Source organism: Cotesia glomerata, unplaced genomic scaffold (genome assembly GCF_020080835.1).
Source record: "Cotesia glomerata isolate CgM1 unplaced genomic scaffold, MPM_Cglom_v2.3 scaffold_11, whole genome shotgun sequence".
In the NCBI taxonomy this organism is placed as follows: domain Eukaryota; kingdom Metazoa; phylum Arthropoda; class Insecta; order Hymenoptera; family Braconidae; genus Cotesia; species Cotesia glomerata.
Genome location: NW_025401443.1, coordinates 275666 through 292166, shown reverse-complemented (window position 1 = coordinate 292166; position 16501 = coordinate 275666). Strand labels below are relative to the sequence as shown.

The window sequence follows — 16501 nt, the reverse complement described above, 5'->3', positions numbered from 1 at the left end:
CTATATATATATATATATATATACTAGCTGATACCCGCTCGCTTCGCTGGGCATACAATAAAATTTTATGTTGTAACCTAGATGAAAAATATAAACAAAATGATTAATTTCAAAAAGATAATTAATATAAATTTTGAATTAGAGAAAAGTGATTGTTTATGATAACCGGTGTTAGCGAGTATTAAATATATGAGAAAAGTATTTTATTATTAATAATCAATCAATCAATGGGTCAGTTAGTCAGTAAATCTGTCATTAGACAGATTTCCGCATCACCCATGACGTACTGTGTAGTGAGATGCGTTCCCATTATAATAATGTTATCCTAAACATTTAGTCTAGACCGGATAGGTCAAATGGTAGAGTAGCCGACATGTCACCGGAAGGTTCTGGGTTCGAATCCCTGTCCGAGCTATCTGAATTTTTTCTCGCATATTCTGTAAACTCTTATTAAGAAGGTCCTTCCTATTTCTTTCTCAATCTCTTCCTCCTCCAATTATTCTGTTACGTGAATGTTGGAACGATTCACGTAATAATTATCCGTAACTCCTATTCTTTTCCGCTTCATAGTATTATTTAATTTTAAAAATGTCAATAATTTTTAATTTTAAAAAATGTTAATAATAAAATACTTTTCTCATATATTTAATACTCGCTAACACCGGTCATCACAAACAATCACTTTTCTCTAATTCAAAATTTATATTCATTATCTTTTGAAATTAACCATTTTGTTTATATTTTTCATCTAGGTTACACCATAAAAATTTATTGTATTCCTATCGAAGCGGGCGGGTATCAGCTAGTTATTAATAAATTCATAACAAATTAAGTGGTATTAAAAATATATTTATTATTACTCATTTTATTAGAAATTATCTTAAATCGACCGTTTTTATAATAATTTAACGATATCGTTGTAAAATTTTAGAGAAGACGCATCAGACACAATTTACCATTTTAATTTTAATCATTAAAATCAGTATAATCATTTAACAATATCAACTTGATAATATTTATGTTTAATTTATCTGTGTTATGATATAATCGAGTTCATCCTTCATGATTATTCCAATACATATAAGTTATTTCAGTTATTAATGATTTAGCTATTCTTTCTTAAAAAACGTATGATTATGAATTCCTACTGTCCCAACAGTCAATCGATAAAATTTAAAATCAATCATTTTGACAGTTATTATAGCAACGGTAACCATGATAACGGTAACCATGGTAACGGCAACCATGGTAACGGTAACCATGGCAACGGTAACCACGGCAACGGTAACCATAGCAACGGTAACCATGGCAACGATAACCATGACAATGGTAACCATGGCAAAGGTTGATTAGCGTGGGTGGTTGTAGGGGGGTTGAGTTCGATAATTTACGGGTGCCACTGATGGTTTCTTAGATTAGAGGGTCAAAATGATATTTCGCTCCCAAAAAAAGAGAGAGATATAGGGAAGGGGAAAGATTATAGGGCACGGGAGGGGAGGAGAAGAATGAGAGGGAGGGGAGGGGAGGGCATATGTGATGGTAGACGAAAAATTCATTTTGGCTAGGAATTGCGTAAAATCCGTTCTTAGTGAGCGTCTACATCACGAATGGAGTAACTATGCTAAATTTCAAGTCAATCGGGCGAATAGTTTCGGAGATCTCGTGATGAGTGAGTGGTATTTCGCTTATATATATATAGATTAATATTTAGTAACTTTCTACTTTTATTCTAATCATTCCTCTGAATTTAATTTACAACCGAATTTGTTATTACAATTTATTTATTTTAACAGTTGTTATAGCAACGGTAACCATGGCAACGGTAACCATAGCAACGGTAACCATGGCAACGGTAACCATGGCAACGGTAACCATGGCAACGGTAACCATGGCAACGGTAACCATGGCAACGGTAACCATGGCAACGGTAATCATGGCAACGGTAACCATGGCAACGGTATCCATGGCAACAGTTGATTAGCGTGGGTGGTTGCGGGGGGAGGTGAGTTCTATAATTTATGGGTGCCACTTGATAGGTTTCTTAGATTGGCGAATCAAAATGACATTTTCTAAAAAAAAAAAAGAGAGAGAGATATAGGGAAGGGGGAAGAAGGCACGGGAGGGGAGGGGAAGAATGAGAGGGGGGAGGGGGTAGCATACGTGATGGTAGACGAAAAATCCATTTTGGCTAGGAATTGCGTAAAATCCGTTCTTAGTGAGCGTCTACATCACGAATGGAGTAACTATGCTAAATTTCAAGTCAATCGGGCGAATAGTTTCGGAGATCTCGTGATGAGTGAGTGGTATTTCGCTTATATATATATAGATATACTAGCTGATACCCGCCCGCTTCGCTGGGCATACAATAAAATTTTATGTTGTAACCTAGATGAAAAATATAAACAAAATGATTAATTTCAAAAAGATAATTAATATAAATTTTGAATTAGAGAAAAGTGATTGTTTATGATAACCGGTGTTAGCGAGTATTAAATATATGAGAAAAGTATTTTATTATTAATAATCAATCAATCAATGGGTCAGTTAGTCAGTAAATCTGTCATTAGACAGATTTCCGCATCACCCATGACGTACTGTGTAATGAGATGCGTTCCCATTATAATAATGTTATCCTAAACATTTAGTCTAGACCGGATAGGTCAAATGGTAGAGTAGCCGACATGTCACCGGAAGGTTCTGGGTTCGAATCCCTGTCCGAGCTATCTGAATTTTTTCTCGCATATTCTGTAAACTCTTATTAAGAAGGTCCTTCCTATTTCTTTCTCAATCTCTTCCTCCTCCAATTATTCTGTTACGTGAATGTTGGAACGATTCACGTAATAATTATCCGTAACTCCTATTCTTTTCCGCTTCATAGTATTATTTAATTTTAAAAATGTCAATAATTTTTAATTTTAAAAAATGTTAATAATAAAATACTTTTCTCATATATTTAATACTCGCTAACACCGGTCATCACAAACAATCACTTTTCTCTAATTCAAAATTTATATTCATTATCTTTTGAAATTAACCATTTTGTTTATATTTTTCATCTAGGTTACACCATAAAAATTTATTGTATTCCTATCGAAGCGGGCGGGTATCAGCTAGTTATTAATAAATTCATAACAAATTAAGTGGTATTAAAAAATATATTTATTATTACTCATTTTATTAGAAATTATCTTAAATCGACCGTTTTTATAATAATTTAACGATATCGTTGTAAAATTTTAGAGAAGACGCATCAGACACAATTTACCATTTTAATTTTAATCATTAAAATCAGTATAATCATTTAACAATATCAACTTGATAATATTTATGTTTAATTTATCTGTGTTATGATATAATCGAGTTCATCCTTCATGATTATTCCAATACATATAAGTTATTTCAGTTATTAATGATTTAGCTATTCTTTCTTAAAAACGTATGATTATGAATTCCTACTGTCCCAACAGTCAATCGATAAAATTTAAAATCAATCATTTTGACAGTTATTATAGCAACGGTAACCATGATAACGGTAACCATGGTAACGGCAACCATGGTAACGGTAACCATGGCAACGGTAACCACGGCAACGGTAACCATAGCAACGGTAACCATGGCAACGATAACCATGACAATGGTAACCATGGCAACGGTTGATTAGCGTGGGTGGTTGTAGGGGGGTTGAGTTCGATAATTTACGGGTGCCACTGATGGTTTCTTAGATTAGAGGGTCAAAATGATATTTCGCTCCCAAAAAAAGAGAGAGATATAGGGAAGGGGAAAGATTATAGGGCACGGGAGGGAGGAGAAGAATGAGAGGGAGGGGAGGGAGGGCATATGTGATGGTAGACGAAAAATTCATTTTGGCTAGGAATTGCGTAAAATCCGTTCTTAGTGAGCGTCTACATCACGAATGGAGTAACTATGCTAAATTTCAAGTCAATCGGGCGAATAGTTTCAGAGATCTCGTGATGAGTGAGTGGTATTTCGCTTATATATATATAGATTATCTTAAATCTACCTTTTTTTATAATAATTTAACGATATTGTTGTGAAATTTTAGAGAAGATACATCAAACACAATTTACCATTTTAATTTTAATCATTAAAATCAGTATAATCATTTAACAATATCAACATTAATATTTATGTTATATTTATCTGTTTTATGATATAATGGAGTTCATCCTTCATGATCATTCCAATACATATTAGCTATTTCAGTTATTAATGATTTAGCTATTCTTTCTTAAAAAAAGTATGATTATGAATTCCTACTGTCCCAACAATCAATCGATAAAAATCGATGTATTTGCCTAACATTGTATAGAATAATACTGTTGAATAATAATTGTATAGAATATTAATATTTAGTAACTTTCTACTTTTATTCTAATCATTCCTCTGAATTTAATTTACAACCGAATTTGTTATTACAATTTATTTATTTTAACAGTTGTTATAGCAACGGTAACCATGGCAACGGTAACCATAGCAACGGTAACCATGGCAACGGTAACCATAGCAACGGTAACCATGGCAACGGTAACCATGGCAACGGTAACCATGGCAACGGTAACCATGGCAACGGTAACCATGGCAACGGTAACCATGGCAACGGTAATCATGGCAACGGTAACCATGGCAACGGTATCCATGGCAACAGTTGATTAGCGTGGGTGGTTGCGGGGGGAGGTGAGTTCTATAATTTATGGGTGCCACTGATGGTTTCTTAGATTAGAGGGTCAAAATGATATTTCGCTCCCAAAAAAAGAGAGAGATATAGGGAAGGGGAAAGATTATAGGGCACGGGAGGGGAGGAGAAGAATGAGAGGGAGGGGAGGGGAGGGCATATGTGATGGTAGACGAAAAATTCATTTTGGCTAGGAATTGCGTAAAATCCGTTCTTAGTGAGCGTCTACATCACGAATGGAGTAACTATGCTAAATTTCAAGTCAATCGGGCGAATAGTTTCGGAGATCTCGTGATGAGTGAGTGGTATTTCGCTTATATATATATAGATATATATATATATATATTATAATGGGATTTCGCCGGCACTGGCGTCGTCAGGGCCGGAGAGCACCACTTAAACTGGCTTACCTGGGTTTCGAAGGTGGTTGGGTGCCAGGAACTTACCGTTCCAAGGTTCGAAGTCGTTGTTGATCGTCGTCGGGCGGCGGGTCGGCGACGAAGAGATTCAAAAATTCGAATAATCGGCGAAAAGCAAAAGTATTAAATCTACGTGATCTCGAGGAGGGAAGAAGTAAAAGAAAATTGATTACCGAATGTTCAGTTAACAATTTATTCTAGCAGTCGCCAATATAATTCATAAGGTGTCGCCAAATTCGTATAATACCGATCTAATTCTCGTCGAAGTAACAACAATAATAACAAACAGCAAAAATTATAGCTGTGATCAGTCGATAATTCGCAAATAGTATTATCTATATATATATAAGCGAAATACCACTCACTCATCACGAGATCTCCGAAACTATTCGCCCGATTGACTTGAAATTTAGCATAGTTACTCCATTCGTGATGTAGACGCTCACTAAGAACGGATTTTACGCAATTCCTAGCCAAAATGAATTTTTCGTCTACCATCACATATGCCCTCCCCTCCCCTCCCTCTCATTCTTCTCCTCCCCTCCCGTGCCCTATAATCTTTCCCCTTCCCTATATCTCTCTCTTTTTTTGGGAGCGAAATATCATTTTGACCCTCTAATCTAAGAAACCATCAGTGGCACCCGTAAATTGCCGAACTCAACCCCCCTACAACCACCCACGCTAATCAACCTTTGCCATGGTTACCATTGTCATGGTTATCGTTGCCATGGTTACCGTTGCTATGGTTACCGTTGCCGTGGTTACCGTTGCCATGGTTACCGTTACCATGGTTGCCGTTACCATGGTTACCGTTATCATGGTTACCGTTGCTATAATAACTGTCAAAATGATTGATTTTAAATTTTATCGATTGACTGTTGGGACAGTAGGAATTCATAATCATACGTTTTTTAAGAAAGAATAGCTAAATCATTAATAACTGAAATAACTTATATGTATTGGAATAATCATGAAGGATGAACTCGATTATATCATAACACAGATAAATTAAACATAAATATTATCAAGTTGATATTGTTAAATGATTATACTGATTTTAATGATTAAAATTAAAATGGTAAATTGTGTCTGATGCGTCTTCTCTAAAATTTTACAACGATATCGTTAAATTATTATAAAAAACGGTCGATTTAAGATAATTTCTAATAAAATGAGTAATAATAAATATATTTTTAATACCACTTAATTTGTTATGAATTTATTAATAACTAGCTGATACCCGCCCGCTTCGATAGGAATACAATAAATTTTTATGGTGTAACCTAGATGAAAAATATAAACAAAATGGTTAATTTCAAAAAGATAATGAATATAAATTTTGAATTAGAGAAAAGTGATTGTTTGTGATGACCGGTGTTAGCGAGTATTAAATATATGAGAAAAGTATTTTATTATTAACATTTTTTAAAATTAAAAAATTATTGACATTTTTAAAATTAAATAATACTATGAAGCGGAAAAGAATAGGAGTTACGGATAATTATTACGTGAATCGTTCCAACATTCACGTAACAGAATAATTGGAGGAGGAAGAGATTGAGAAAGAAATAGGAAGGACCTTCTTAATAAGAGTTTACAGAATATGCGAGAAAAAATTCAGATAGCTCGGACAGGGATTCGAACCCAGAACCTTCCGGTGACATGTCGGCTACTCTACCATTTGACCTATCCGGTCTAGACTAAATGTTTAGGATAACATTATTATAATGGGAACGCATCTCATTACACAGTACGTCATGGGTGATGCGGAAATCTGTCTAATGACAGATTTACTGACTAACTGACCCATTGATTGATTGATTATTAATAATAAAATACTTTTCTCATATATTTAATACTCGCTAACACCGGTTATCATAAACAATCACTTTTCTCTAATTCAAAATTTATATTAATTATCTTTTTGAAATTAATCATTTTGTTTATATTTTTCATCTAGGTTACAACATAAAATTTTATTGTATGCCCAGCGAAGCGGGCGGGTATCAGCTAGTACTATAATATAATATAATATACTATAACTAGTATTACGTTGACATAATCAAGTAATCGATACTAAAATACTCGAAATCGAAGTAAAACAAAAAAAAAAAATCAACAGAATAATTAACTTCGGTCCGTCATCGGCTCACAAAATTCTCAAATTAATTTATAACTAATTATATGGCGGAATAAACAACTTAATTTTCTTCAAATTAAATAAAAGTATTAATACTAGTGAATAAACGATAAATTAACCTCAATTTGGTTAATAACTGATTGTGCTGCGAAATAACCAATTTAATTCATTTTAAATTAAACAAAAGTAATAATACTAGTGAATTGTCACAGGGTTTTTATTCCCTGTGTGCGTCCCTCCCTGCGCCTAAATTTGGCAACAGATCCACACTCGGTGTGTCTCTGAATTTATTATTTTATATTTATTTATTAATTTATTTATTGAATTTAATATTATTAGTATTATTTATATTTGAAATTTCTAATATTATGGTTATTAATTTAAGAATTAATTTTATCTTTATTTCAGACATTTATAATGAATTATTTATAATTTATTATTATTATTATTATTTGTGTGCATTGCCGTAAATCATTGTCATATAGTACCTAATTTTACTATGAGTGATAAATCATAGCCTTTACTCGCACGGGTGAGGCCCTACAATATCGATCGCGAGCAAAGAGTTCATTGAATTAGGGAAAATGGCTCGAGAGGCCCTTGTTGTCGAACCCAAGGCCTCGAACGGTTTACGGTGACAAACATTGAGCAGACACGCGGTGGCCCGCTTGGTGTGAGGTAGACACGCGGGACCTCCGCTATTGTAAGGAGTGTGGATTTGGTGCCTTGTTTTGAGTTTCCTTTTTCTGGTGAGTACTCACAAGTTGAGATCAATTAATATCCGCACACCGCTGTCTCCTGGCTTAAATAAATTATTCTTTTACTGTTTAATTAAAATCACTATCGATTGATCGGGTCGATCCCGTAGCGAGTAAGGGTTATCATAAGGGAATATTTGTACCTGTCCCGAAAGCCGCGTGTTGGGTCCTCGATACGGTCAGCAATGTTTATAATTATTATTGTAAAATTGGGTTTATTATTTTGCGTCATTGACAATTATTATTGTCAAACATTAATTATCATTACAAGTATTATTTTCAAGCGCAATTCAGATTTAATATTCTTAAATTTTAATTACTGTTACGATTATTGTTTTGTTTGCGGTTATTATTATTCTCGAACGCAATATTGTAAAATAAGTTGAAGAAAAATTTATATGTTAATCAAGAATTCCATAAAGGATTTATTTTGTTATTTAAAGGATAAATTTAGTTTTAAGTAACTTCGTTTTTGAATAAATAATTGATTTATTTTTATTGAAATTTTCTGATCCATTAATAATTAATGCATGAAAGCTGATTCCCGGATTCTTTTCCTATGACTCATCTTCCTATCTTAGCTAAATAATATAAGATATTAATTTATAATTATTTAGTTATTGTTTTTGATTCCAAATAATATCCTAATCTCGACTTTGATTATTTCGTGATTTATTTTCCATTCTCATTAATTTAAATCGTTAATTGATCGTCCGGCGCGGCCCCTGGAATTTTTATTATTTTTGGTAATTTTTATAAAAAATTACCTGGCGTCCAAATGTGCACTAACCCAGCCTGAGGGGTTTCCGGGTTAATTTTATTATTTATTAAAAAGGGCGAGCGTAAAATACCCTACCCAGCCGATATCTCCGCCATCGGTCGAATTTAGTTAAATTTTGGGAAAAAGTATTGTTACAGAATAAACGATAAATTAACCTCAAATTGGTTAATAACTGATTGTGTGGTGATATAAACAATTTAATTCATTTTAAATTAAATAAAAGTAATAATACTAGTGAATAAACGATAAATTAACCTCAAATTGGTTAATAACTGATTGTGCGGCGAAATAAACAATTTAATTCATTTTAAATTAAATAAAAGTACTAATACTTAATGATTAAACAATCAATTACCCTTGAGTTGGTTAATAATTATTAATGCAACTGAATGAACAATTAATTACTCTCAAATTGATCGATCGTAACAATAAAACAATTAAAAAAAAAATGATAATAATAAAAAATTAACGCCTGAGTAAATTAATTACTTATAACTAACAATAAGTTCAATTGTCGCCGCAAACCAAAAAGAAAAATTCAAATATTCATCGAAATTAATTTTGACACATTTAATTATTTCAAATTTTCGGCGGCTCGTGGCGGGTAACACTCGCGGTCGGTAAATCAATTAAGTCGAGGGTAAATGAAGAAGCTCGAGGTGATTTGGGCTCGCGCTCGGAGATGGCGCGTCGGTCGGGCTAGTTGTCGTAACAACTCCAAATTTATCGAACGTCCAATTCAGTAATCCAAAAATTAAACTGGTGAAATTTACTAAAATTGATCGCGATGTCGCGGTGAGGACACCCTGAAGCTAGAATTATCGATCAAACTCACCCTGTGGCCGCAGTAAACTCGTTGAAGTCGGTTTGGCTCGTAAAAAGGAGCTAACTTAATTGGCGGGAAGGCTGGCGGACTGGCGTCGACCTCTCGGCGATGGCGTCTCCCACGTGCACGTAATAATACTAAGTAATCTTCACTCGGCGATAATCCACACAGTGGCCGTGAACAATCGCTTAGACAAGGTACAATCATAAAATAATAATTAACCATGTGCAATATTTAACTCAGTAATGGTGGTTAATTGCGTTGTAAAATATTTTAATGCTTGTAGCGGAATTTGTGTGACTAACAGACACGGCGTCCAGATCAGAATCGATTGTTAATATGGCTGCCTACTTGGCAACACATGCTCTTTACTTTTCTGTTGGTTCCAAAAACTCGCATCCAATCAGCTCACAGCTTCTTCTAGCCGGCCGTTGTATTACGGGGTGCGTCCAGTACTCCGTTGCGATCGATGATTGGTCGATATGTCACTCGGTTCGGCTTACGGCATCCAGATGGTGCCTCGCTCGACTCAAGTTGTTCAAACGCTGTCGCCATTGGCCGATTTGAATTCGCCTCGTTCTAACGTAGTCGTCCAGATGTCTCATAGGTCGTCGAAATTTTTGGGTTCGTCTGATCGCTCTAACTTACTTTCACTCTCATTCTATCATACTCTTTACAATATTCACACTCATTCATGCATACTTTTCAAATTCGGCGCTTTTCCCTCCCACCTGTCTTACCTCGAGCTTCGCACTCTGATCAGGAGACCGTTTGGGGCGACACAGTCGCGTCGAATCTCTGCCTTCCTTCAGCTGAGCCAAAATAATTAAATAATAAAAGAAAATAAATTTAAACAGTTAACCAAAATAATCTTTTGACATGGAAAATTTTTCCCATGTCACAATATATATATATATATATATAATATACATACATACATAAATTTTTTAACTAACGTTATTTTTGAGCTTTACTCGACTAGTTAAGGGATATTACGACAAAATTCCGAGTAAATTCCAACATGAGGACCAATGCAAAAGATTGATTTCTATGAAATCTACCCAAAAAGACTAAAATCATGGTGGCCAGAGCTAGAAGAAAATTAAGAATCTCGGACTTAAGTAGATTTGAATACAAAAAAAAAGTAATTGAAATTGTCAGTCGCTACAAATATCTCGGATTGGTTTTATCCAGCTCAGCATTAGGATTTAGGGCTGCAGAAGATAACATAAGATAAACCAGAGTTGCAGCCAAATCAGCTTTTAGCCTCCTGTCCTCATTCAAGAATTACGCCTGGGAGGCTGTCGTAAAGCTTTCTGACGCCCTCTCGCTTTCAACCTTACTCTATAGAGTTCCAGTATGGGGCATAGCTTACTTGGACAAGCTTGTAACGGAGTGTTCGTTACCCGTGAAAGGCCCTTTTATCTGCACTAAGTTAGTTATCGACAGGTGACAGTGCGCTGTGATCTAAAACCATAGCTTGAAGCTATTAATCGAGGCCCCAAGATGGAGAAGCTGGCGTAGTGGTAGTGGGGAGAGCAGAGAAAGCAAGAAAACGTAGAACAAAATTTGGTAGGACTCATTGGGACTGAGTGGCTCGACTGGACGACACGCAAATTTTTCCAAAACATCCAGCGAAAGTTATTATTTTTATTCCGCTTGACCAACGTGGAACGAAGCGATAACACTTTATTAATTGAATGGTTGCTAGGCCAAATGTCAGCTTGCGTAAATTAATCTTAATCAGAGATAATTTCTAATGCCGATTTGCGGTTACAGGCTATATAAATATCCAGGGAGCGAGTGATGGTGACCATAGTTTTGCCGCCAAATCGAGAATACCTCGCCGAGGGAAAATTCACACCAATACCCGGACGAGAAGTTGCAGCTCACCGTGTGAGTGCAGATAAATTATAAAAACTCCAGGTACAAATAACGAGTCTTAATTATTCTTCGGGGCTGCGGCATCAGCCAGGCCTTATGTTGGCTGAGGGTCACTGCCATTTCGTGCTCGGTCACAATCGTTAGTTTTAAGTATTAAAATTAGAATAAATTATGAAATCATTAATTAATAATACCAGGACCTATTTCGGGTTATTAATTAAATTACTTAGGCAATATAATTAGTCCATGTCAGGTTATTAATTTTACACATAGCCCTGTCTGAGTTAATTCTACCAGGAGCGTATTTCGGTTTATTAATCTCAGATTTCCACGTCATGTGTAGAATTTATGTATTGGTAATCGTGTAGTTAATAATTTGGCTTCAGCCAGTAAAAATGAAATTGACTAAATCGTCAAATTAAACTATTTAAGTTAGAAATTTATTTAACATTAGAAAATCACGCGGTAAATCATTTATTTTATGGTTTCTTTGAATTTTATTTTAAAGAATAAAATTTAAGAAACATTATATGAGAAAACGCATTTAGTGTCTCGTCCGGTCTCTCAAAAATTTTTCCGAACTTAGCCTGTTACTACTGCGTTTAGATATAAAAAAAATCCTAAGTACACAAATAAAAGGAAATTTTGTTGCCCTCAGTTTGAGTAGCGTCATTAACAAAGCTTAGGAAAGTTTTAAAATAATTTTTAAATGAGATAAATTTAGAAAAAATAAGTGAAATAAAAATTCTAAACACAAAATAAAGATTAAATAATAAATAATTTAAGTTAAATAACAATGAATCATTTATGAAAAATAATTATTAAGATTAAATAATATTTTAAATAATAATGAACAATTTACGTCAATAAATAAATAATGTTAAAATACTTGAATAATTATCAAAATAGTTATAAAAAAAAATACCAGATAAGGATTATTAAGAAAACCATTATTAATCAAATAAATATAAAATAGTTAATAATTATAAATATAAAAATAAAAAATTTAGTTTAAAATAAGTAAAGTGTGTATATGTGTATTGTGTGCATATAAATGTGCTTACCAGTACACCGATATATAGATGCACATATAGTCTGTAAGTTAGAGAGAGAGGGATAGCGTGCCCTCTGGGCCTGAAGAGGGAAGTTCAGGCGAACATCTTCGGAAAACCCGGAAGAGAGGGTAGAAGTTACGGAAAATAGGCCACTAATTGGTTACTGTTTTTCCCCAAATAGTAATTTTAAAACACCTAAGTTCGAGGCCCTGAGATCCTCGCATGAACTCACTCTCTTCGTCCTCCAGAACTCGTCAAGTGCGGATCGCCGAAATCACTTGTAAAATTCAGTGGATTGTTCACCACGTGAATTTAAAGTATAATTTAAAATAGAATCAGTATTAAAGAATAATAGTTTTACCGAAGTAGTTTGAAAGTTTAAATAATATCAACCAGTTCAATTCTGCGGTCACGTTTAGGCGGAATTCAAGGTTTGAAAGATTATTTATTTAAAATTATAGGTAAAATTCTGTAACACGACGAGTAATAAAAATATAACGTAGAGCCAATTGATTAGTTAAAATTAATTGAACTTAAGGAATAATTAAATATAGTTTTGTAACACTAAATTTTTGTTACTAAATGTATTATATTAAAATAAATAGTTAAATTTTAAATCTACATTAATAATTACGACAATATTATCTTTTACATCCCTTCTGAGTCCCAGTCTAGAGGCTTTAGCTTGGACCAAAAATTAATTATAACTTAATTTATGTTCCGAATTTGAGACGTAACAGTAACTAAACTAAAATTTACCATAAAAACTCACGACTTTGAGAGAGTCGGCCATCTTGTCACGCGCTAAACTCAGTATAAAACTTCTCAAGGTCAAAACTAAAATCTCTCGGCTTACACTGAAAATATCTTTTGTCACAATTTCACGTTTGCGAAGAAAATAAATCTAGTAAAATTTACCGCAGATAAATAGATTAAATGAAATGATTTAAATAATTTGGATTAAATAAAGTTGATTTAGACAATGCAAAATTTACTCAGTTGTCAGAACAATTAATTAACGTGGACTAAAATAAATGGATTAAAATTTATTTGTAAATTCTCGGACATAACAAATAGGATTAATTCAAGATACAAAGAACTCTTTTATTAAATATTTACTGTTGTAATATTAAGAACACGGCAGTAAATTAGTATTTAAGAAAATTATAATTAGGAATTAAGTAATGTTAATTAGGAAATAAGTCAGATAATTATTTTATTAGTCGGAAATAACACAGGTCAACAAAAAAAATATTTTTTTTGGGTTTCTGTTCTCTTGCTTAAATTCTGATTCTAGACACTGAAAAACACTTAAATATTCATATTTAGTTCATAAAGTTTGCTTTGATCTGATTTATGACGATAAGTATGATTTAATTCATTTCATGAACAAAAGATGGCAGCACTTTGATTAACCCGAAAGTAAACTGTATTATTATTTGTAAGAGGCACAGTAGTGAATGTTAACTTGTTTATTACAGCTGTAACAACTATATTTGTGTATGACTCAGTTGGAAAATGGCATCAAAACAGTGTAAAAATGATGTTGATTCATTTTGTTTTATTTGCGGTGAATTTATTAAAGTTAGAAGTAAAAAATTCGCTTTATTAACAAATTTAAAACTTTGCGAAGCCTATGAAGCCTATTTTAACCTGAAAATCAGTAATCAAAATGAAAATTGGGTGCCTCACTTCGCCTGCGTTAGTTGTAAAAATACTTTAGAAGGTAAAAAATCAAAATTTAAGATTTTTAAAATTGTCGAGCAAATTTTAATTACACCCGTTGTAATTTTATTATTTCTAGCTTGGTATCGAGGAGAAAATCGACACATGAAGTTTGCGATGCCAAGGATTTGGAGGGAACCTAGTGATCACGTCCATGACTGTTATTTTTGTATGGTTAATCCAAGTAAGCGTCGATCTGGTAAAAATGCAGAAAAGATTTTTTATCCTGATCTTCCTTCAACATCATCTCCGATACCTCACGACGAAAATTTGCCTGTGCCGGCACGTTCAGGATTAGATAGCTTTGAAGTTCAAGCGTCAAAAAGTTCAATAGGATCCAGTGCACCACTAACCAACACTGATGGTAGTGATTTCATGACAAAATCGCAAAGTTTTGGGCCACATTTTATTAGCTCAAGTGAATTTAATGATTTAGTACGAGACCTGAACTTATCCAAGAATAAAGCAGAGATTCTAGGTTCACGACTAAAGCAATGGAACTTGCTTGAAGATGGTGTAAAAATAACTGATCAAAGAGAGCGCCATAAAACTTTTTCATGTTTTTTTACAAAAGAAGCCGGTATTTGTTACTGCAACAACGTGACTGATTTGTTTAATGAAATCGGAATACCATTTGTAGCATCTGACTGGCGGCTTTTTATCGATAGCTCTTCAAAAAGCTTAAAAGCAGTTCTGCTCCACAATGGAAACGAATTGCCTAGTCTTCCTCTAGCACACTCTGTATTGTTAAAAGAAAGCTATGATAGTGTGAAAATCATACTAGAAAAATTAAAATACACAGAATACCAATGGCCAGTGATCGGTGATTTTAAAATGGTTGGTTTCTTGATGGGAATGCAAGGTGGATATACTAAATACCCATGTCACCTTTGTTTATGGGACAGCAGAGCTGACTCAGTTCATTATCAACAGCGTAAATGGCCTGATCGCGTCGAATTTCAGATTGGGAAACATAACGTAAAGTCGGAACCAATCGTAAAGCCTCAAAGCATATTAATGCCACCGTTACATATAAAATTAGGGCTAATGAAGCAATTCGTAAAAGCTCTGGATCCAAGCTCTAAAGCTTTCGAATATTTAAGGGGATTTTTTCTCAAATTATCTGAAGCTAAAGTTAAAGGAGGTATTTTCGTTGGACCGCAAATAAAACAAATAATGAAGAGTGATGACTTTACGAAGCTTCTCAATGCTCGTGAAAAACCAGCCTGGGAAAGTTTTAAAGCAGTAGTTGATGGATTTCTTGGGAATCATAGAGCTATTAACTATGCAGAATTGATTGAAAAAATGCTTGAAAGCTTTAAAGTTATGGGCTGCAGAATGTCTCATAAACTTCATATGCTACATTCTCATCTGGACGAATTTAAAGACAACATGGGGGCCTACTCCGAGGAACAAGGAGAACGTTTTCACCAAGATGTGATGGACTTTGAACGGCGATATCAAGGGCAGTACAACGAGAATATGATGGGAGATTACATTTGGGGCTTAGTACGAGAGAGCTCATACGAGCATAAAAGAAATACGAAAAATATTCACTTTTAGACATTAATTTCTTGTTATTTTACATCTATATATCATTGTTTATCACAAATCTTGAATAAAAAAGACTCTTCTATCTAAAAAAATGTTTTCTAATTATAATTTATAGTGGAAGTGTAGAAAAAACATAAAAATCAATCATTTTCGCCGAAAAATTGAAAAATTGTCCTAGTTTCTACAAAAGCAAACTTTAATAGGAAAAAAAATTTTTTTCCTTATTTTTGTGGTAGGAGAAACCAAAATTTAACATGTAGAAGTTAGACCCGAAAATCGTGTTGACCGGTGTAATTTATTGTAAAAATTGGAATTGGAAAATAGTGTGGGTGCGTGTGCGTATAGGGGGCTACCTCGGTTTCATGGTATACTCCTCTGGCTTTGGGGTAGATTTCTTAGAGTAACGTGAGAGTCCGGGGGACAGCGTGCGATGTGTGGACAGCGTGTGCAGTAACGTGAGAGTCCAGCACAGTAACGTGAGTGTCCGGGGGACAGCGTGAACTAAGTAAGAGTACCGTGAGGGTCCGGTGAACAGCGCGAAGTCGATAGAGTAGCGTGAGGGTCCAGTGGACAGCGAGCATTGCAGCTAAGTGAGGGTCCAGCTGGACAGCATGAAATATAACCGTATGAGAGTTGTGTGTGAGTGAGATTATCCTATGAATTTCT

The 16501-nt window shown here is 34.1% G+C and overlaps 1 protein-coding gene and 1 long non-coding RNA gene across 2 annotated transcripts; both read left to right on the top strand.

Annotated features, from left to right (window-relative positions):
* Positions 1-11075: 11075 nt before the first annotated feature.
* LOC123273627 lies at positions 11076-11528 on the top strand. The gene is made up of 2 exons (XR_006511341.1): positions 11076-11257; positions 11397-11528. It is a non-coding gene; the product is annotated as an uncharacterized LOC123273627 (long non-coding RNA).
* A 2305-nt stretch (positions 11529-13833) lies between these two features.
* Positions 13834-15854, top strand: LOC123273623. The gene is made up of 2 exons (XM_044741056.1): positions 13834-14282; positions 14361-15854. The coding sequence occupies exons 1-2, from the start codon at positions 14075-14077 to the stop codon at positions 15842-15844; spliced, it is 1692 nt and encodes a 563-aa protein (XP_044596991.1). The 5' UTR covers positions 13834-14074; the 3' UTR covers positions 15845-15854.
* The last annotated feature ends 647 nt before the right edge of the window (positions 15855-16501 follow it).

Bases quoted from the DNA above. Each gene is read 5' to 3' on its own strand.
- LOC123273623 (XM_044741056.1), top strand. From the start codon at position 14,075: ATGGCATCAAAACAGTGTAAAAATGATGTTGATTCATTTTGTTTTATT. The intron at 14,283-14,360 runs GTAAAAAATCAA...TATTATTTCTAG, and splicing joins TTGTAAAAATACTTTAGAAG to CTTGGTATCGAGGAGAAAAT.